Source organism: Sabethes cyaneus, chromosome 3 (assembly GCF_943734655.1).
Source record: "Sabethes cyaneus chromosome 3, idSabCyanKW18_F2, whole genome shotgun sequence".
NCBI classification, from domain to species: domain Eukaryota; kingdom Metazoa; phylum Arthropoda; class Insecta; order Diptera; family Culicidae; genus Sabethes; species Sabethes cyaneus.
This window is the reverse complement of record NC_071355.1, coordinates 177,362,302-177,386,465: the sequence shown is the minus strand read 5'-3', so window position 1 is coordinate 177,386,465 and position 24,164 is coordinate 177,362,302. Positions and strand designations below refer to the sequence as shown.

Sequence of the window (24,164 nt, the reverse complement as noted above, 5' to 3'; positions counted from 1 at the left end):
CATATCGTGGTTCACGCGTCTGCACCACACTCCATTTTGCCACCAAGTATTGATCGCAGAATTTGACGCTCAAAACCCCTTAAGCATCCATCCAAACCTTAAGCATCCATCGGTCCATGATTCATGTCCGTACAGGGAGGATTAGTGTTCTGTAGAGCGCCCGCTTTGTGCGAATTTGCAAACTACGAGATTTCCTGGACGAACTAAAATGAGTCTCTGGGATTCCTCGCATTGGAATCCTGTGAAGGAATTCGGTAGAGGATTCACACAGAATACCTTGATGATAGAACCAGGATTCTTATATGAGAATCCATGAGTTGAATCCCCAGGATACCTATAAACTCAGTAAGGGAATCGCCTACACTATGAAATAACCTCACTACACTATGATTATTATACTATGAAATAAACACTAGAAAATAATTATTAAAAGATGTGGCTTTTCGGTCTCGAGTTTCTTACGAAAACTTTATTTTACGTTCAGCTGACGTTTCGAAGAACTATGCCTTCATCTTCGGAGCAACTATTGTTATAAAACATTACAATTATTTAAACAATCTTCATCATTAAACATAATTACTTACAACGTTGATAATTGTTTTCTTAGTCAAGTGTTTGAACATGAAAGTGTTATTTTTGTTTAACCCTCTATACTGAAAGCATAACAAAATGGACGGAAACGGATTTTTTACAAACTAACTATTGTATTGGCTAACTTAAAATTCCAACTTACACTATAACCGTCTACGCACATCACAACCAGATCGATTATTCCAATATGAACTTTCTAATATGCTGCTGTAAACGAAGCTTCTGTATTTAATTTGAGAGACGGAGAGAAAGAGAGTAAAAAATTAGACGATTACTGAGCAAGTGAATGCAAAATACCCGAATATGCCACATTTAAATTATTCGTATCAGTTCTAAAATTTATTGTAAGTTGGTCCGTAAATATATGGCACATTTCAAGTATTTGCAGTGCTTGAACTCGATTGTCTTGATTTAAAATCGTTACTTTAGACAGATCAAAATTATGATCATTATCTATCATGTGTACCATCAGCGCCGTCTTTTTGAACTCATCTTTTTTGTTACTCTCCGCACTGCCCGACGCATTAAACTCTTGATATCGTTTCATAAGTGAACGATGACCAGACAAACGTTGTTTGAGTTGTTGTGTTGTTAACCCAATGTATGCACTGTCGCAGTCTATGCAAGGTATGCGATAGATTACATTGCGCTTAAAAAGTTTTGGAGTCGGATCTTTTAATTTTGAAAATAAAACTGAATTTGTTTTCGCGCACTTAAAACCCAATTTAACGTTTTTAAAGTTTCTGCGTATTATTCTTGCAAGTGCGGGAGTTAGAGACTCAACGTGATGAAGAGATCGATAAACTTGTGGTGTATTCTCAGTAGCAGCACCACTATTTTCATTTCCATTTGCCACTCTGTTCATCAAGCGGTTGACGAGAGCGATCGGGTAATTGTTTTTAGCCAAATACTCACGCACCGTTTTCTTTTTCTCTGCTAGCGGTTTGCATGTTGATAAGCGAAAAACTCGACTTATGAAACCGCTGGCCGTGTTAAGCTTCTGTGTTAGTGGATGTAACGAAAGATAATTTAAAATTCGTCCCGAAGAAACGGATTTCATGTACCAGTCGGTGACGATTTTTTGTTCCTCGGTTCTTATTAGAATCATATCTAAATAGGGCAAACGGTTTTCGTTTTCAACTTCGCACGTGAACTGAATGTGCGAGTTGTACGCGTTGAGAGCGTTCTTAACATGTTCGATTTTGTTTAGGGGAACAGCGGCTATCAAATCGTCCACATATTTTTTAACAAATGGAATGGGAATATCGATCATCTTCAGCACATTGTCTAGTAGCGTTTCCATTACGAGGTCAGCAAGTGCCGGGGAGAGAGGATTCCCCATTGCAGTGCCTGCCAATTGCCGAAAGTACATGCCACGGAAGACGAAATAACTGGAGGAGAGATTAAATTCGATCAGTTTTATAAACAAGTCTATGTTTTTGATCGTTGTATTTTTCTCAATTGAACTCCAATTATTTCGCACCGCTTCAATTACCAAGTGTCTTGGTATACACGTAAACAAGCTAACGACATCGAATGACACCAGTACATATTCTGGTGGTAGGCTTACATTGTTTATGAATGAGCAAAATTCATATGAATTTCGAACATTGTATTTGTTCTGATCTATCGATTGTCGTAGTATGTTCGCCAGATATTTAGAGAGATCATAAGTTGGGCAATTAATGCATGATAGTATGACTCTGAGAGGGCTACCCGGCTTGTGTATTTTGGGTAGACCATAAATTCTGGGACAAGTAGCGTGATACGTGATCAACCTAGACTTGGTTTGTTGGTCGATCATTTTCTGATCGTACAGAGCATTCACCAGCTGGTTGTTTTTCGTTTGAATTTTGCTCGTGAGATCTGTATCGATCCGTTCGTATGTATTAGCGTCGTCAACAAGGGATTGCATTTTAGACTCATATTCGTTTCTATTCATTATAACTGTTTTGTTTCCCTTGTCGGCCGGTAAAATACATACGTCCGGATTGTCGCGTACGAACCTGCTGCTAATGTGATATGCTTCTGTCAGAAAACGATTGACTTGATCGGAATACGGGTTGATTAAACCGTTTTTTCTTTTGTATATATAATTTTGCATGACATTGGAAAGTTGGTTACGGTATGCTGCCTGTAACGTTTCGTCAGGTTCAAGTTTAATAATCGATTCTAAGTCTGCAATAATTTTGAAATAAGGAATTTCGCGATTATTCTCAAAGGGTAGAGCGAATTTTGAACCATAACCTAACAAAATCATCGTTTCGTTTGGAAGCGCTACATCCGTATTATTGCATATAAAAGCTTCGTTTACAGTGAAATTAATCGGGTTTTCAACTGATTTTCTGATTAATAACCGTTGAAACTTGTTTTCAGTTCTGCGTTTTGCTAAAAGTCCCTGTCTACGCAGGTAAGCTTCTTGAGATTGGAAAAAACTGGTGTAAATGTGCGAGGGGGTTACCTGTGTGATTTGAGCGGTGTAAGAGGCTTTTGTTTCTTCCAGCTGTTTGATTTTGTGGTAGCTGTCTTTTATCTCGATGTTCGAAATCGTTCGTTTGAAGTTGTTAATCGCTCTTTCCAATTGTCCTCGGTATGGGCTGGCATCTTCTAATAGTCACGGTTATTAATCAGAAAATCAGTTGAAAACCCGATTAATTTCACTGTAAACGAAGCTTTTATATGCAATAATACGGATGTAGCGCTTCCAAACGAAACGATGATTTTGTTAGGTTATGGTTCAAAATTCGCTCTACCCTTTGAGAATAATCGCGAAATTCCTTATTTCAAAATTATTGCAGACTTAGAATCGATTATTAAACTTGAACCTGACGAAACGTTACAGGCAGCATACCGTAACCAACTTTCCAATGTCATGCAAAATTATATATACAAAAGAAAAAACGGTTTAATCAACCCGTATTCCGATCAAGTCAATCGTTTTCTGACAGAAGCATATCACATTAGCAGCAGGTTCGTACGCGACAATCCGGACGTATGTATTTTACCGGCCGACAAGGGAAACAAAACAGTTATAATGAATAGAAACGAATATGAGTCTAAAATGCAATCCCTTGTTGACGACGCTAATACATACGAACGGATCGATACAGATCTCACGAGCAAAATTCAAACGAAAAACAACCAGCTGGTGAATGCTCTGTACGATCAGAAAATGATCGACCAACAAACCAAGTCTAGGTTGATCACGTATCACGCTACTTGTCCCAGAATTTATGGTCTACCCAAAATACACAAGCCGGGTAGCCCTCTCAGAGTCATACTATCATGCATTAATTGCCCAACTTATGATCTCTCTAAATATCTGGCGAACATACTACGACAATCGATAGATCAGAACAAATACAATGTTCGAAATTCATATGAATTTTGCTCATTCATAAACAATGTAAGCCTACCACCAGAATATGTACTGGTGTCATTCGATGTCGTTAGCTTGTTTACGTGTATACCAAGACACTTGGTAATTGAAGCGGTGCGAAATAATTGGAGTTCAATTGAGAAAAATACAACGATCAAAAACATAGACTTGTTTATAAAACTGATCGAATTTAATCTCTCCTCCAGTTATTTCGTCTTCCGTGGCATGTACTTTCGGCAATTGGCAGGCACTGCAATGGGGAATCCTCTCTCCCCGGCACTTGCTGACCTCGTAATGGAAACGCTACTAGACAATGTGCTGAAGATGATCGATATTCCCATTCCATTTGTTAAAAAATATGTGGACGATTTGATAGCCGCTGTTCCCCTAAACAAAATCGAACATGTTAAGAACGCTCTCAACGCGTACAACTCGCACATTCAGTTCACGTGCGAAGTTGAAAACGAAAACCGTTTGCCCTATTTAGATATGATTCTAATAAGAACCGAGGAACAAAAAATCGTCACCGACTGGTACATGAAATCCGTTTCTTCGGGACGAATTTTAAATTATCTTTCGTTACATCCACTAACACAGAAGCTTAACACGGCCAGCGGTTTCATAAGTCGAGTTTTTCGCTTATCAACATGCAAACCGCTAGCAGAGAAAAAGAAAACGGTGCGTGAGTATTTGGCTAAAAACAATTACCCGATCGCTCTCGTCAACCGCTTGATGAACAGAGTGGCAAATGGAAATGAAAATAGTGGTGCTGCTACTGAGAATACACCACAAGTTTATCGATCTCTTCATCACGTTGAGTCTCTAACTCCCGCACTTGCAAGAATAATACGCAGAAACTTTAAAAACGTTAAATTGGGTTTTAAGTGCGCGAAAACAAATTCAGTTTTATTTTCAAAATTAAAAGATCCGACTCCAAAACTTTTTAAGCGCAATGTAATCTATCGCATACCTTGCATAGACTGCGACAGTGCATACATTGGGTTAACAACACAACAACTCAAACAACGTTTGTCTGGTCATCGTTCACTTATGAAACGATATCAAGAGTTTAATGCGTCGGGCAGTGCGGAGAGTAACAAAAAAGATGAGTTCAAAAAGACGGCGCTGATGGTACACATGATAGATAATGATCATAATTTTGATCTGTCTAAAGTAACGATTTTAAATCAAGACAATCGAGTTCAAGCACTGCAAATACTTGAAATGTGCCATATATTTACGGACCAACTTACAATAAATTTTAGAACTGATACGAATAATTTAAATGTGGCATATTCGGGTATTTTGCATTCACTTGCTCAGTAATCGTCTAATTTTTTACTCTCTTTCTCTCCGTCTCTCAAATTAAATACAGAAGCTTCGTTTACAGCAGCATATTAGAAAGTTCATATTGGAATAATCGATCTGGTTGTGATGTGCGTAGACGGTTATAGTGTAAGTTGGAATTTTAAGTTAGCCAATACAATAGTTAGTTTGTAAAAAATCCGTTTCCGTCCATTTTGTTATGCTTTCAGTATAGAGGGTTAAACAAAAATAACACTTTCATGTTCAAACACTTGACTAAGAAAACAATTATCAACGTTGTAAGTAATTATGTTTAATGATGAAGATTGTTTAAATAATTGTAATGTTTTATAACAATAGTTGCTCCGAAGATGAAGGCATAGTTCTTCGAAACGTCAGCTGAACGTAAAATAAAGTTTTCGTAAGAAACTCGAGACCGAAAAGCCACATCTTTTAATAAAAATTCAGCGGTCTATTATAATTATCATACTAGAAAATAATTATTCGTTTATTTGCATCACCTAGTAGGACTAATATAGGTGCACTCGCCACAACCACTTAACGATTACCCCTCAACCGTCTCCAATACCAGTAGCAATTCAAATAGGGAAAATCAGATTATCAATAATTTTTGCGTACCGCAATTTATTTATAAATCAAGTCAAAGTGTACTAATATCTTTATTACTGGTGGTTGACCATAAAGATTATCCGACCCCTGAGGTCCGGATAATCTATATGGACTCTTCTATCCACCATGTCATTGTGTTGTTTAAATCCTACACCCAAACAGAAACTGTTTTTTAAATCTATATTTTATATCGTTATTGTTTTCTTCAGTTTTCAAAGTTGTTCTGTTTTGGGTGTAACATCGCGCATGCCCCTCGTGCGTGATCTCTCTCGGTAGCTAAACAACCTGATAGCTGCTTTGTGGTTATAAAAGAAACTTTTCGGCGGTTTGTTGACGTTCAGATTTTCGGAGACTGGGAAGATGGTGAGTTGTAAAGTTTTGTCGCTGCTGTTGGCGACTCTACTGGGAGTGACCGTAGCCCAGCAGAAGGACTGGTGGGAGACGACAGTGTTCTATCAGATATATCCGCGGTCATTTTACGATTCGAACGACGACGGAGTTGGTGATGTGAAAGGTGTTACAGCGAAGCTGCAGTATTTGAAGGACAGTGGATTCGATGCCACCTGGTTGAGCCCGATTTTTTCGTCTCCCCAAGAGGACTATGGTTATGACGTAAGCGATTTTCTATCGGTGGATCCGCTGTTCGGAACCAACGCTGATTTGGAGCAACTGTTCACGGAGGCGAAGAAGTTGGGAATCAAAATCATCCTCGATTTTGTTCCAAATCATACCAGTAATCAGCACGAGTGGTTCATTAAGTCCGAGCAAAGAATAGAACCGTACACGAACTATTACATTTGGCACGATGGCAAGCCGAACGGAGATGGGCGGCCTTTGGTGCCAAATAATTGGCAGTCGCTGTTCTACGGCTCTGCCTGGCAATGGAGTGAAATCCGTCAGCAGTATTATCTGCACCAGTTTGCCGTAGGTCAGCCGGATTTAAATTATCGCAATGAGGCAGTGATCAAAGAGTTCGATGATATTCTTCGCTACTGGATGGCTAAAGGCGCTTCTGGATTCCGGGTTGATGCTGTAAACCATATGTTTGAGGTAGAAGATCTTCGTGATGAACCAATCAACGATCCAAGTGATCCGAATAGCTATGGATATACCCATCATATCTACACTAAGGATCTACCGGAGACTTACGAAGTTGTGGGACGCTGGCGTAAATTGATAGATGACTACGTGGCTGCCAATGGACTACAAACAGTGTAAGTAGCTAAATATCAATCCATAAAAAATAGGTGATGTGACTTGTTGTTTCTTTCTCACAGTATCATGATGACTGAAGCGTATGCCAACCTCACAATGACGATGAAGTACTATCAGTCGGATGATGGACGTCCGAGAGCACATTTCCCGTTTAATTTTGCTATGATTGAAGATTTGAACGATTGGTCAAATGCCCATGATTTCAAGTACGTTATTGACCGATGGCTAAGTAATATGCCTAGCGGCAAAATTACCAATTGGGTTCTGGGAAACCACGATAAACCTCGCTTCGCTAGTCGATATGGCCGAGAACGTGTTGATGGAATGGCACTAATGCTGATGACTCTACCAGGAGCGGCTGTAGTCTACAATGGCGAAGAAATCGGTATGGAAGATTTTCGCGATATGTCCTTCGAAGATACTAGAGATCCACAGGGTTGTAATCTTGGGCCGAACAATTACAAATGGGCCTCTAGAGATCCACAGCGAACACCTTTCCAGTGGAATAACGGTTATAATGCCGGGTTTTCCAATGCCGCTAAGACATGGCTTCCACTGCATCCTCAGTACGCGAGCAACAATCTCCGCCAACAGCAGGAGGCAAGTGTGAGCACTTACAAGTTCTACGTTAATGCCGTACAACTACGCAAGGAACGGGTTTTCACTCACGGAGCGTTCGCATCGTACGCCTTCAATAATGATGTATTCGGCTTAGTTCGCTACATTCACGAACACGAGAATCGTTACCTGGATCCGTACAATGCGGTGTTAATCAACCTGTCCGGAAACACACACAAAATTTACGTTCACCACATGTATGAATACGCCAGCGAGAGTGCCACTGTTAAGTTGACTAGTAAGCAGTCAAGTTACAATGCGGGAGATAATGTCGGAACGGGAGGCTTAACGCTTGGTCCATACGAAGCTATTGTAATCGGAAATTGATGCCTAGTGAAAGACATGGTTTTTAGTTGAATTAGTTGAATTAATAAACAGTTGACTAATAATTATCATCGTCGCCGTCGTCAGCAGCATAGAGCTGTGTCTCAGAAGTCGCAAATTACTTCCGACCTGGTCAATCCATCTTCCACGTTGTGTTCCTGGTGCAGGTGGGTTTATTAAACAGAACTGTTTTCGTCGCACTGTAGTTCGGTATCCTTACGACGTATCCGTCCCACACCTTTAGGGGCTTATTCGCTTCATTACGTGGTTTATGGCCATCTCACCCTAAACGCGTAAAAAGCGTTAATAGCATATAGCCGTGATGTGAGAACTTAGAAGCGAAAACTGAGAAGTGAGATACTAGAAAGGAGAAGTGCGTTGTTAGAAGGGAGAAGTGAGTTGTTAGAAGGGAGAAGTGAGTCGTTAGAAGGGAGAAGTGAGATGTTAAAAGAGAAAAATGAGATGTCAGAAGGGGGAACTGATATGTTAGAAGGAGAAGTGAGAGGTGAGAAATGAGAAGTGAGAAGAAAAAAGTGAGAATCTAAAAGTGAGAAGTGAGAATCGAGTAGTGAGAAGTGAGAGGTGAGAAGTGTGAAGTGAGAACTGTGAAATGAGAAGTGAGTAGTGATAAGTGAGTTATGAAATGAGAAGTGAAGAGCGAGAAGAGAGAAGTGAGTAGTGAGACGTGAGAACTGAGAAGTTTACGGTCTATCCACTATGCCTCATGTCTGTTAAGCCCGACACCTGTATGTCTAGCCAACTATGTCTTGTACAATGTTGCATATCGAGTGAGAAACAAACAATGCGTACGGGTTGCTACTTTATGCTACCGACACATTCGTGAGCACACAGCCTCGTAGCGACGTTCTATGCAGCCCGCTCACAAAACCAACAGCTCGAGAGCATGAGTAGGTTGCGTTGCTACAGATTTTGCTATAGTTTTTTTCATCATCTTACGCGGTTACGCCACGCTTTACACCTGCGTAAGAGTGCGGCCCCTCGCGAGGGTTCAGTAGCAACTGCTCGGGTTGCAATGACGACCGAGAGCGACTACCGTGGCTAACTTGCAAAAACACATCGAGAGTATGAAAAAATAAGAAAGGGTGTCCGAGAGAGTTGCATATGCCAGTGTGTTCGCTCGAATGAGAACGCGTGTTTGAGAAAATTAGATCACACGAATGCCGATTTGAAAAAAAATAAATAAAAAAACTTTGTCACGGTTATACTGTTACACAATTGACTTTTCAGGAATCGTATGAAATCGGATGTTCGGAGTAGATAGGTAAAACCATTTAATTTTTGTGGAACTAGTTGGAATTATCAGTCTTTCATACAAAAAACTTTTCTATGCTTGTTACCTTGGACTTAAACCAATCTTAAAACTAAAATAACATCGATTTTATCAAAGCAACGACCAGCAAACAGAATGACAGCCTAACTGTCATTCCAGCGTTTATGTTTCCAAGTACGATGGATTCGTATGGTCCCAATAGCAAAGCAGTCGTGTTGATAGAATCCCCAACGCTGTATCGCGACTCCTTACCGACCAAATGCACTTTGACACTGTCGCCAGCAAATCGGTAAAGATCTTTCACGTTTATCTCATGAGAACCGCGAGCAAAATTAATGATTACCACACTGTACGGATCAAACGAGCGATCGTCGTCCTCGCGTATGTATCTCACGATTCCAAAAATGTCATCGTTGAATGCACGTGACAGAAACTCACCGTGAGTGAAAACACGTTCCTTACGTAGCTTCAGCGCGTCAACGTAGAATTTATAGGTGCTATAGTCCGCTTCCTGTTGTTTGAGAAGGTTAGTTTGTCTGTATAGGGGATGAACAGGAAGCCACGTTTTAGAGGCATTAGAAAAGCCAGCATTAAATGTATCATCCCACTGGAATGGTGTCCGCTGAGGATCTCTGGAGGCCCCTTTATAGCCATCCGGTCCCAGATTGCAACCTTGTGGATCTTTACTATCTTCGTACGACATATCTCGAAAATCTTCCATACCAATTTCCTCCCCATTGTAGACAACGGCAACTCCGGGCAGGGTCATCAAGAGCAACGCCATTCCTTCAACACGTTCTCGTCCATACCGACTGGCGATCCGAGGTTTGTCATGGTTCCCGAGCACCCAGTTGGTAATTTTTCCGCGGGGCATATTTTCCAGCCAACGATCGATGATAAATTTGAAGTTCGTTGCTTTCGACTGATCGTTCAGATCTTCAATCATGGCAAAATTAAAAGGAAAATGCGCTCGCTGTTGCGTTTTATTATCAGACTCGTAGTATTGCATTGTCGTTGTAAGATTTGCATACGCTTCCGTCATTATGATTCTAGAAACATAGGAAAAATCAAGCCAAAATAGGGTGATTGAGAATTTTGTAACACTTACACAGTCTCCATATCAACACGATCTTTAACATAGTTATCAATCAAAACTCGCCAGCGCGCAATTATGTCGTATGTCTCGGGTAAATCTTTGGTGTAAATGTGATGCGTATAACCGTAGCTGTTCGGATCATCTGGATCATTTATCGGTTCATCTCGAAAGTCTTCGACTTCAAACATGTGATTGATTGCGTCAATTCGGAACCCGGAAGCGCCCTTGCTTATCCAGTGCAGCAATATGTTGTCGAATTCTTGGATCACTAAATCATTTCGGAAGTTTAAATCTGGTTGCCCGATGGCAAATTGATGCAGGTAGTACTCTTCCCGGATGTCACTCCATTGCCATGCGGAGCCGTAAAAAACAGATTGCTGGATAGATGGAATGCATTCATTTTGAACTATCGGTTGGTTTTTATGTTGCAGTAAAACTTACCCAATTGTTAGGCACCAAAGGGCGTCCTCCGGCTTCATTTGTTTTGCCTTTATGCCAAACATAATAATCCGTGTACGGAGCTTGCTTCAGCTCGGATTGAATGAACCATTCATGCTGATTGCTAGAATGATTCGGTACAAAATCGAGAATGATTTTAATACCGATTTTTTTCGCTTCTGCAAACAGCTCGTCTAGATCCGCATTGGTGCCGAAAATGGGATCCACTGACATAAAGTCGCTGACATCATATCCGAAGTCTTCCTGAGGGGATGCGAAAATTGGACTAAGCCACGTGGCATCGAAGCCGGTGTCTTTCAGATACTGCAGCTTGGCGGTGATTCCTTTCAAGTTGCCGATTCCATCGCCCTTCAAGTCGTAGAAAGATCTCGGGTAGATCTGGTAGAACACTGCCGTTTCCCACCAGTCCTTCTGATCTGCAGTCTGCTGTGCTCGCACACAATTCGCAGCGATGGAAAGAATCGCCAATAGTGACCACAGCAGTCTAATGCTAGCCATCGTACTGCCGGCCGGTATCGAGTAACTGATAGCAGCTGACTGACCAACCGATGCTATATAGGATTGATTGAGTGGTTTTACGCGTGTATTCAGGGTTGTTCGGTACACGAACAATCGCTATACAGATTACTTTTCTAGTCGACAAGCCCGTTTATCGCACAATACTAAGCAATCTTGTGTTATCTTAAAAGTTTAATCTAAATTAGAGAGGAGAATTGAGTATTTCGAGGAGGAAAGTTCACCGTAGCTAAAACAATGTTAAATTGTAATTGTAGTTGTAATTTTTTCTTTAATTCTTTGGGGCATGATTTATTTTGATTTATTCTGGTTGTGAAATTCTTCATTGCACTTTTTTTGCGTTGCAAAAATGGAAGCCCAACGCCTCTTACTTCTAATTTTTTTTTGTAAAACGACACCTCTAGCAGTTATGTACCCATATCGGTAGTAAAAAATAATCGTACGACAAAGATGAAATTTACGATTGCACCGCATTCAGTATAACATAACGAAATTACGTTTGCAGTGGAATTGTTTCAGTCGAAAACCATTGTGTCGCTTTGGCTGGGGGCTCTGAAGATTGACCCCCAGCAAGCATTAGGTGTCGTAATCGTTCTGGCGCTTTTTGTTTCGCTACGGCCAGCTATTGTGTAGCAAAATGTAGAAAAACCTATGTTTATATTCAGCAACGTTCAATCATAATCGTCGACAGAATGGGACTTACTGTATTTCTTTATCGAACGAAATCACGTTTGTAGACGACCCACGCTTTTTCTATCTCAATGCATTGGATGACAACTCCATGAGAGATTTTCATTCTTATGGGACACAGTATACAGGTTATCGATGCGATCCTATATTTTTTTGGCATTACCTGCTACCATAACACTACAGATAAAACATTGTGATAAGCTAACCAGCTGTTATTATTCTCTAGGAGAAATTTAACCGAGCAGATATTTACACCTTCCTCTCAGTGTCGAAACTAATCCACAATTTTGTGGCGTCTAAGGCAATAAAGATAACAAAAGGCTTAGCATTCTATAGGTTATGTATCATTTCGCATCGTTAGTTCGTCCTAATATTGTTGTTTTTCGAAGGTTTAGTGCGGGTGTACCAGTTATCGCAGTGCATGAAAAATATACCAATTATTGAGAGTAAATCGGGGCAGAATACGCAGGTAGAAACAGTACGTAGTAGTCTTTTATAGAAAACAGCAACATTGAAACTCCGGTCAACATTGTTACATAACATTAACCAGATTGTTACGTAACTGTGTTATGATGTGAGGTTGTAGTTACGTAACCCGAGAGTAACAGGATGGTTGAAATTGCCCATTTTTTAACATAATATTGTTACATTACAATGTAACATTGCGATAATGTTTATGTAACACTAGCTGACTCGACAAACTTCATATTGCCACAAATTAAACTGTGTTGTACATAAATCATGAGTCTCGAATGACCTTTATCACAATCTTGAGTTTTGCAAGTTTCTGAGGAGTTCATGGGTATTTTAATATATAAATTTTCCTCACAGTAAAATAAAAAATAACTCGGATAGCGTTTAAACATTCGCCATCATTACAAACAATTTCGCCGAATACCATTTTGCGGAACACCAATTCTCGGTTGACCATAAAGCGGAATTCAGAGTTTCGCAGAATACCATTTCACGAAAAACCTTACGCGGGATTTACCATTTCTCGGAAAATCTTTTCGTGGAAAGTACCATTTCGCAGGGATGACCCAACTGAAGGAAAGTAATCGAGGTCAGTAGAACTAGGAAAATAAATAAACCTAGATAGAGTAGATCCCCACGGGGGGCTGCCACCCCGCACTGGCCGGGGCTTCTGACGCCAGGTCGACGGCAACACTCCCGGCCTGTATCTGTCTCGCCCTGAATCAACTAATGTTACTGTTGATAGTTTTTGGTGGTCTTGTTATTGACTAATGTTTTCCACGCAAAAATTTCTGTTTTATTTGTATGGGACTCTTTATCTCCCTATCACAGGAGTGAGGGGTCTCAAACCATCATAAAAAAATTGCTACCTCCAAAACCCCCACTTGCCAAATTTGGTTCCATTTGCTTGATTGGTTCTCGAATTATGAGGAAATTTGTGTTTCATTTGCATAGGAGCTTCCCCCTTCCTAAAGTGGGGAGGGGTCCTAATTCATCATAGAAAAAAATCTTGCCTCCAAAAACACCCACATGCCAAATATGGTTCCATTTGATTGATTAGTTCTTGAGTTATGAGGAAATTTGTATTTCATTTGTATAGGAGCCCCCCCTCCTAAAGTGGGGAGGAGTCCCAATTCACCATAGAAAAAAATTACCTCCAAAAACCTTCACATGCCAAATTTGGTTCCATTTGTTTGATTAGTTCTCGAGTTATGAAAAAATTTGTATTTCATTTGTATGGAAGGCCCCCCTCTTGAAGGGGGTAGGGGTTATAATTCTCCTCCGTAAGAGGGGAGCGGGTTTAATTCACCTTAGAAAAAAAAAAATTGCCTGCAAAAACAACCACATGCTAAATTTTATTCCATTTGCATGATTAGTTCTGAAGTTATGAAGAAATTTGTATTTCATTTGTATGGAAACCCCCCCTCCTAAAAAGGTAAGAAGTCCTAATTCATCATAGAAAAAATTCTTGCCTCCAAAAACACCCACATGCCAAATATGTTTCCATTTGATTGATTAGTTATCGAGTTATGAGGAAATTTGTATTTCACTTGCATAGGTGTCCCCCCCTCCTAAAGTGGGGAAGGGCCCTAATTCACCATAGAAAAAAATCTTGCCTCCAAAAACACCCACATGCCAAATTTGGTTCCATTTGTTTGATTAGTTCTCGAGTTATGAAGAAATTTGTATTTCATTTGTATGGAAGTCCCCCTCTTAAAGGGGAGAGGAGTCATAGTTCCCCTTCTAGAGAGGGTAGGGGTCTCAATTTTCCATAGAAAAAATTCTTTTCACCGAAAACACCCACATGCCAAATTTTGTTCCATTCGCTTGGTTAGTTCTCGAGTTATACAGAAATTTGTGTTTCATTTGTATGGGAGCCCCCCCCTCTTAGTAGGAGGAGGGGTCTCTAACCATCATAAGAATCTTCCCTGGCCCTTAAAACCTCTACATGCAAATTTTCACACCGATTGGTTCATTAGTTTTCGATTCTATAAGGAACATCCCGACAGACAGTCAGACAGACTGTCAGAAAGACAGAAATCCATTTTTATATATAAGATTGCGATAACATTAAAGCAATGTAACGTTACGTTACATTATTATCATTGTTATGTAACAATCCTATTATTTGTTATCTAACAATATAAATGTTTTTGTAACGTCACAAAAAATACTTAACTGTGACACCTCAATAATACTTGCCACCAGAATATATGTACAGCCTCGACAATACTATGCGAATTGACTAACTACTAGCAAGTGCACTTAAGAGCTGATCATAAACTCACGCAGTTTACGATCAGCTTGTAAGCTCAGCAGCTACATAGTCAACTCGCCTAGTATTTTCGGGACTTTACATGTATTCAGGCATCCGTCACCAATATTTGTTCTTTGAATGGTCGTTAAATAAAAAGTACCTACATTTAAATTCCAAATCATCGATTATTAGATTCCTTTTAATTCATGTAGGGTAGATTCTCCAGTAGTTGTGGTAGTACCTGTAGTCGTGGAAACTTTAGATATTCCGTTATTTTTGCAGATTTTGGTACAGTTTGACAAGTATCGAACTACCAGTACCAGTTTAATTTGGTAAGTATCAAACGTCACACGCAATACCTCGTAAGTCGCAAGGGCCGCCAGTAGTGTCGTCGTTCCGCCAGTAAAACAAAGTTAGATTAAACTTCTCGGTCGGTGGTAGACGAAGGAAGAGGCACAATTTGTGTCTAAAGATAACCCAACTCATGTCGCTAGCTTAATAAGGGGGGTTGTGCAGTCTCCTTTTGTCCAGCGCCTCTGTGCTGAACACACGGTGTTCAACACTGAAAGTAACACAATGTTGCTGTTAAGTAACACAGAAGTAACATTGTAATGTTACAAAGTTATCAAAATTTTACGTAGCATTTAAATAAAAAATGATAGCATTGTTACGTTAAAATGTTACCTGTAGGTTATGTAACAAGAACATTTAGTTAGTAATGTTACAAGGTGGAAGGTGCTTTTGATCACCAAGCCTCGGGAAGCCGCAAAGTTGATGCATCGCTGGCCGTTATCGTTCGTGTCGGTGTGCAGGCTATGGGGCCCGATCACCGGTCTATACATTGCTTCCCTGCCGATTTGGGCGTTCATATCCCCGTGGTGAGCAGCTGTCGTACGTTGCCTCCAGCTGCGCATAGAACCCTTTCTTCTCGTCGTCGGGTCTACCTTCGTGTGGGCAATGCACGTTTATGATGGTGTAGTTGAAGAAACGGCCTTTTATCCTCAACACGCACATCCTCTCGTTGATCGCTTTCCAATCCATTACGCGATCCTGCATTTTGCCCAACACTACGAAGCCCGTTCCCAGCTCGTTGGTCGCTCCACCACGGGCTCTGCCGCCACGGATCCTCCACACCTTCTCGCCCTTGCAACAGATCTCCTGCAGCGCCACGATGCCAAACATTCGGGGTTTTAGCTGATCGAGCAGCACCCTGTCGCCACCAACGAAATTTAGCGATCTGCAGTTCCAGGTACCAAGTCTCCATTCCATGTCCTTATTTCGTCGCCTTGGTCCATGCCGAATATTCCGAGAAGATATTTCTTGACTCTTGTTGTAAGTTTTTTTTTGTTTAGATAGGCAGCCGTACTAGGGCTTACGCTACCGAGTCTCGTGATGGGGCTGCCATCTTGCAGTGTCGAGACACACTGTGCCTCCTCCCCTGTTGGTATACGACCTTAGTTTCCACCGGGGTTGGTTACCCGATCTCCGCTAAGGTTGCTCGTATTCCAGCTGGTACCACGTCGAGGTAGGGGTAGGAGTTGCTAGATAAGAGGCTAGGGACCACAATGGGGTCTGTTTTACGCGTTATCCAACCATTTACCAACCAATATAATTCACTAATGAGGACTTTGAACCAAGTGCGGTAACAGATTAGTACTCTCGGATGATGAGCGGATCAGTGATCAACTTGGAAAGAACCTGTACGAACTGTGGAGTCACATCTACGACGCGATCAGTACTACAGCGCAAGAACTGCTGGTTATTACTGCTGTAGCCACTTCCAGTGAGTGGTTTGACGTAGAGTGCCAACGAGTGACTGATAAGAAGAATCGCCACGCCGTGACACGCCACAGCAGAGAGAGATACCGAGATGCTAGAGGTGCCGAAAAGAGACTTCGCCGTCGTAAGAAACGCCAGCACTGGGATCGCGTTCTTGCGGAGATTGAAAGTTTGCTCCGAGAGGTACGATCCGAGTAGCTTCTTCAATATGATCCAACCGGGCCGTGCCAACTCCTGTTATGTGCAACGACAAGGAAGGGAACCAGATTACTGAAAGATCAGAGGTGGCTAGGCGTTGGAAACAACATTTCGATGCATTGTTGAATGGTGAACAAGATGGAGCGGTCAACAGAAGCAGGATAACGATTGAGGATGATGGACAAGATGTTGATCCACCAACTTTGAACAAAGGTTAGAAAACCAGCAAGAGAGCTGAAAAACGGTAAAGCAGCTGGAAAGGACGGTATCCCCGGCGAACTTTTGAAAGTCGGGAGTGAACGGCTGTATTTGGGTAATCCAACAGGTTATACTAAAGGTATGGATTGGAAGGAATTACCTGCGGACTGCTTGAAAGGTCTCATATGCCCTGTTTACAAAAAAGGCCATCGACTGGAATGCAGCAATTATCTTTGTTGGCAAATACCAGTGTGGTTTTCGAGAGGGACGCTCCGTGATGGACTAAATGTTCACCTTGCGACAAATCGTCCAAAAAATTCTAGGAATTTAACTTGCGAACTAACCATTTGTTTATAGACTTTAAGGCGGCGTACGATTCAGTTAAACGAAATGAGCTGTGGCAGGTTTTGCTTGAACATGGGTTTCCAACAAAACTGATTTGGCTGACATGTGCTACGCTTGATGGTTCAAAATCAAGTGTCAGGATAGCGGGTGATACATCGGATTCGATTGTGACGTTAGATAGATTGAAGCAAGATGACGGACTATCGAATTTGCTGTTCAATATTACATTGGAAGGTGCTATTCGAAGGGCGTGCAGAGAAGCGGTATCATCTTCACGATTTCTCATGCGCTCCTAGCGTTTACGGACGAAATCGATATCATTGATGCCAACCGTTGAGTTGTGAAAGTAGCGTACACGCATCTTAAGGCGGAAGCTACAAGGGTAGGGCTTACCATAAATTCTACCAAAACGAAGTATATGGTGGTTGGTAGAGAGCGTGGTAGCCATTTGGGTGTTTGAACTGCGGTGATGATAGATGAAGATATTTTTGAAGTGGTCGACGAATTGTTTACTTTGGTTCGTTAGTGACCTGTGACAATTACAGTTCCCCCACAATTATGGACCATTTTAGCAGAAGTATGATTTTAAATTAATCAATTGTAGCGCATGCTATTGTTTAAAAGCAGTTTATAAATGTTTTTAGTTACAGAAATATGTAATCTTTCAGTTGATTCAGTTATTAAACCTATTTAGTGCAAGTTTTCCACGGAAATTAAGCTTATATTATGACTGATCAAATACACAATTATGGATCACAGCGGTCACAATTATGAAACAATTTTCATCATATTATGGATCAAAATAAAAATATACTTTTTGCAGCGAATTCTCTCAACGAACTTTATTCAAATCATGTAATAACATAAAAATAACATGTTTCAAATCGTATGAAAGACCTTGTGTGGCTTTTGGTCTGTCTTTAGATGCCTGCCGTACTTCTTTGTAGACACCTACTGATCAGCCTTTGGGAATGCTTTTCGCGATTTCACGACTGATTTTTTCCCGAGCAGGAGCGAAGAGCAAAATAATATAAAAACAATATCAAACTGTGTTATAATGGTATATTTTGTTATTGAATAGATATTGAGATACATTGATAATACATTTTTGTTATTAAGTAGATATTTAAAACAGTGGTTGTAAGATGAGTTTAATAACTGATTTTGTTATCCATATCTTATTTTGGCCTTAAAATGACATTTGATATATTTCATAAAAAAAATGTTATTGGTTAGAGAGATTTTAGATTATAACTATTTTATAAAATGATTTTTTAATATCTCATATACTACTGCATTTGTTATTCAATACCTTAATAATACTAAAATATGTTGTTCTAAACTCTGAATACAGTCATGTTATTGCTTTGTTATTCAAATAACACAAGTAATTATTCTTTTGGCCTTTAAGGAGTAAAATTTTGATAGTATTTTTTGTTATTTTACCAACTATGTCAGCCAAAACAAGACCAAATTTTGATATTATTTTGTTCTTCGCTCCTGCTCGGGTTGTCCTGGAAAAAAGTCTTAGGCTCACCAGCCGCGTTGGCTCCGAAAAGACTAGTATAGGATGCAGTTTTCTTTTTTCCGAATTGTTATTAACGAAGTAGGTACAGTGGAACTCGGAAAAGTTAATCGAAGCAAGAGTTTAATTTAATCGCTGCTATGATGCGACTTTGTATGAAACAGTGGAAAGGCGACAATAAACCGAAAAAATGAAAAATAAACATAGAAGGAAATCGCGCGTATTTGACCGAAAGCTCGAAGAACCAGTAAATTCAAACTTTAAAAAGTTAAGGAAAAAATTAACGTTTTAGATTGTTGCATGAGAGCTAACATTCGCTTAACTTTTGCGATGAACGGTTGCATAGGTACCATCATAGCGTTTTACTGCCTTACGAAGCTTTCCTGTCCTGCGTAATTCAGAAACAGCATTTTCCAAAAACTCAGCTCTGTGCAGCTTTTGATTCTGCTTAAAAAATGTTTGTAATAGGTGCTAAAATGTTTGAATTTGTAAAAATTACATTGGAATCAAAGTGATCCATAATTGTGAAAAATTACCTTGTTTTGGTCCCTATTATGGATCACTTGGAAAATTACTTATTTTTAGTGGAGCATCATTGGCAACCACCAATATTTCGCTGAATCGTAAAGAACTTAGCTTGATCTTTATGTACGAATCATTTTTTGCTCGAAAATTGGTGATTATGTCACATAGCAACCTTATGAATGAGGAACGTACTGCTTATGCTGATTGAAAAAACGACAGACATTTTGATAGATCCTCGATAACAACTTTGTACGCTCATTGAAAAAGCATCAATGTCGGGATTTAAAGGATGTTTTATGTGTTAAAAGCTAGTTAATAGGGTATATTTTATTGCAAAAATGATTCATACCTTCAAACAGTTTGTTTAACTGAGTTATTTAACTTGAAACTCAAAAGTGATCCATAATTGTGGGTGATCCATAATTGTGGAGGGAGTGTATGTGAGCCGTGAAGTAAAAAGATGGATAGCGGCTGCCAACAGGGCCTAAATAGTTACAAGACTCTAAGTAATCTACTATTTTTTATTAAAAGAACGTCTCAAACCACCTGTTCTTCCACTAGATCTAGGCCATAGGCCGAAAAAATAGATGCAATCCTATGGATTTTTAGACAACATAATGAAGTGAAACGTTACGAAGCTCTTAGGGTAACCAACCTATTTTGGACCCCCTCAGCAGCTGTACATAATTTGGACACTTGCATTTGATTTTGCTGTAAGTGTCCAAATTATGTACAGCTGCTGAGGGGGTCCAAATTACGTTGGTTACCCTATACTTCAACTTCAGAAAGAGTAGATGCTAGCGGGCTGGATCGTGATTAACACTGGATTCTTTCAAGCGAAAGATTTTGCGGAGGGAAAAGTAGCTCCTCCGAGTTCCAGCTTGAATGCGTTGTTGAATTTTCTTACTTGTATTAGGCCATTCCAAATTATTTTTTAAGTGTTTGTCACCCTAACCAATCCTAGAGATTTGCATCTGCAAAAACATGTATTTTGAGTCTCTCAATAATCGCCTAGAACCATATACTCTTGTCAAATGCAACCAACATACGCTAAATATGCAAAACTTATTTTTAAAGATTTTCCAAAGAAAATGCTCTACAGCTCTGCACTCGATAGAGATAGAAATGTAATTTGTTTAACAAAATTGTTTATCTTTATGTTTTCCATAACTTTGCCGAAGAAACCATGTATCTATCTATGAACACAAAAAAATGGACGTGCATCGAGCCGTTCGCGAACGCGAAATACATAAAACGTATGCTTGCCGTACTTTAATTTGGGTGCTAGGGGACAAGCGGAACTCATACAAGTTTATAGTACTCGACTTAAGCTTTAAGATGAAGCGCTGATTCCTAAAATCCGCTTGCCTCATTTTACCCCATGGCTTCGTGAAGCTATGGAAATTTAAAGCTTGAATATGCGATAACTCAGCAAGTAAAGATCCAAGAGATTTGCGGTCTTCTGCAAAAACGTGTATTTTGAGAGCTTCAATAATTGCCTAGAACTTTGTATTCTTGTAAAATGCAAGTAACAAAAGCTAAGTACGTGAAACCAATTTTTAAAGAAGTTTTAAAGAATATGTCCTATAGTTCAGCACTCGATAAAGATAGAAATTTTATTTCTTCAGCAAAGTTGCTTGTTTTTATAATATTTACAACTTTGCCGAAGGAACTATGTCTATATTTCCTAACAAAAAAAAAGTTATTTTTATTTCATTATAGTAAGCGACGACTAACTTTTGACAGTTTTAGATTAAGGAGATATTCTTACGAACAAAAGTGCTGAAGACCATAAATGATAAAATGAAAACAAGGGACACTAGGAAAAAAGTTCCACTTTTCGCCCTTTTGGACTACTGTGCAGCAGTGTGGTTTCGTCAGCTTAAGATCGTATAACTTCCGGACACGGTTTTTCGCGACCATATTCTACTGAGGCCTTCTGAAGCTTGAACGTACGTTATTCAGCTTGAGTGGGTGGAGTTTGGTCTCTCGTCAAAGGTCTCAACTACACGGGTGTGATCCTTAATAGTATACGAAAGACTTTTTTCTCCGCCTTTCTTACGCTTACGGTTGACAGTCAGACGTTCCTCTAACCGTTTTATGACACGAGAACCCGCACAATTCGTGATTCCCAACTTTTAACCGATGGCACGATGTGATAGATTATTATTTTTGTTGGACTTGTGGGGATTTTTTTCACGAGCGAGCTGTTCTTTCGACGCTATTTTCCATTCTTTGCGCATCTGATGAATGTGATCTCACATTGTGTGAACAATGCACTTTGAACTGTCTTCATGCAAAATTTCAATTAATTTCGATTACTCAGCGGTTCAAAAGTTAGATTTGAAATCGTACCTTTAAATAATAATTCATGATATTGTGTTGTGTATCGGAAGAAATTCGTGATACCATGATTGTCATGGTGTATTTATCTGGAAACTTTAAGTCATTATTGGCATTATAGAGATTGAATTTGTTTTCGTGTAGCATCTCAACTTTTGTTAGAAAACAGTGCATCCTATTGAGTACTAATTTTGTCAGTATATAATATATACGTATATACTTGCTATTGAGGTGTAGAGTGCTGTTCCTTGCCTGATGGACTTACCTGAAAAAATACAAAAACAAAAAATTAATATATAATTAGATTTGATTAAATATTAGCTCAGTTTAAACAAGATTGTTTGGAAATCGAAGAACATTTGCTAACGCACAGCATGTTTTGACTTTCAGCTGTGACCTTCTATTCTTTTAAAATGTTGAAGATTTTGGTTTCGTTTAAAGTGTCTCACAATCGCTTGGGGTTTGAATTAGGTTTGGAAATTTAACCGCGATCAGCATTATCGAGCATTTCAAATTACTTCAATACCATCTGCAATAGTTGATATCATTGCAAAGAGGTTTACTTCGATAGTTTGATTTTACCTTTCAAACCTTAAGCTCGTCCAAGCCAAATAAATTGACTAGCTTAGTTGAGAAAAAAACGAACAAATTGGTCAATTTGTCGTTCCTCAAACCTGGCGTTGGCATTCGTAGTGAAAATTTATTCATCGGAGCATTTGGAGGCTTTTGCTATAATTTTGTTGCAGGATAGGTTTTTATGTTTTTTCCAGCTAGAAAACGTGCTAGAAGGCAAAAGCTGGCGAGTTGGAACGAAAACAAAGAAACACATACGAAGAAAACAATCATGAAATAATCTGCGACTTAACAAATATTAACATATCTGAAGTTCTGATAAGACATCCCGAGCCGTTCCGATGCTCCGGCGCCTGGCATCGTGATATGGTTTGGTGTTTTTCATGTTCAACTAGGCAGCTGTATGGATGCCCATAAATTTGAATACATTTTCTTTGGAAAAGAGAATCCACACAACTGTTTGTACAGCATATACTCACCGATTACGTACGAGTACCCATCCAGAGTGAGCACACATTTTCGAGTAGCTGGCCCGATTGGATAGCGCAGCGAACGGGTCAGCAGGTTTTTGCCGGGTAGCATCCTGCTGCCACCACTGAGGGGATCCGAATTGCACTTGTGCACCGCATCCTTGCAGCAAGGAAAGCAATCGCCGCAGTCGCTGTAGCACTCGTGACACCGTGCAGGACCTCGGTGGACCACTTGCAGCTGCGACGACGGTACCGAAGGGGTTGACTCCGGACCGGGAGTCTGACACTGTTCTTCCTCACTGGAGCTGGTGTCGGCCATCTTCTTTGGTTGAGCGAGATTATTTATTATAGCACTTCCCTAACCAGAACAAACACCGCTTTCAAGTTCGTTCCACTCGAAATCATCACACCATTTTCGTGTCAATTTTATTATTTGTCACTATCTAATTCATTGGGAATGTTTTTACCTTTCCAATGTGGACCCGTCGAACGAAAGTTTCGCCGAAACTAATTCAATCGTATTTAATTAACTCCATAGTTAATTGACTTCTTTATTCTTTCGCTAGGACACGACACGTGCACAGAATATGCGTATAAATAGGACTAGATTCACTACTTCGACTACCTTCTACTACCAATTGGTCACGTATGTTTGAGATTTAGAAACCATCTAGCTTAGGAGGAGATTCGTCGTTTCATACAGACCAAGAACAACACGTTTCATATTGTGGCAGATTGCATTATTTCGGGCTGCTGTTATTTACACATCGCAATTGGACGGGGTGAAAGTATAAGGTTACTACATTTCTGCTGGGTCAGCCCCTTCTACTATTATTATAATAAGGTCAATAGAGTTTATCTAGATTTGCATACAAACTGTATCCGCCAGTTATTTTATCCTTTTTATCACAACTCTACTGACTAGCTGCACACAACAATTCACGATTTCAGGAACGTTTCAGGAACGTTTCATGATAGTTACATTTTCTCCGACGCGGTGAAGAGAAAACGAGAGAAAGCGACGCGTTTTAAAATGCAGATTGTGGATGACTGGGTTGACTTGGCCGGACGTCGCAGGCGGTCGATGACACTCGGAGGATTTTCACTCACTTTAAACGAATCGATTCACTTTAAACTATGTATGATCGCAAAAAAAAAACAAAACGGTTATACTTAAATTGACCCATTCAAATGGAGCGAGAAAAGCGGTAAAGTGGTTTGGATGCTGCGCTAAATGGAAAAGGATTCGTTGCACGTTTTCGAAGTGATGAATGCAAACAAGGAGCTTATTCTTTTGGCTAACCGTCAAGTTTCTGTCTCGATTCGTTCCACGGCTACTGGCCTTGCGTTCAAGTGTATGATT

At 40.0% G+C, this 24,164-nt stretch overlaps 1 protein-coding gene across 1 annotated transcript in view; it reads right to left on the bottom strand.

The window, feature by feature from the left end:
* The window catches only part of LOC128740442 (dual specificity calcium/calmodulin-dependent 3',5'-cyclic nucleotide phosphodiesterase 1-like), a 167,462-nt gene extending 144,342 nt beyond the window's left edge, over window positions 1-23,120 (bottom strand). The window contains exon 1 of the mRNA XM_053835980.1: window positions 22,811-23,120. Within this exon, the coding sequence (XP_053691955.1) occupies window positions 22,811-23,120 (310 nt within the window). The remainder of the gene's footprint in view (window positions 1-22,810) is intronic.
* Window positions 23,121-24,164: the final 1,044 nt, after the last annotated feature.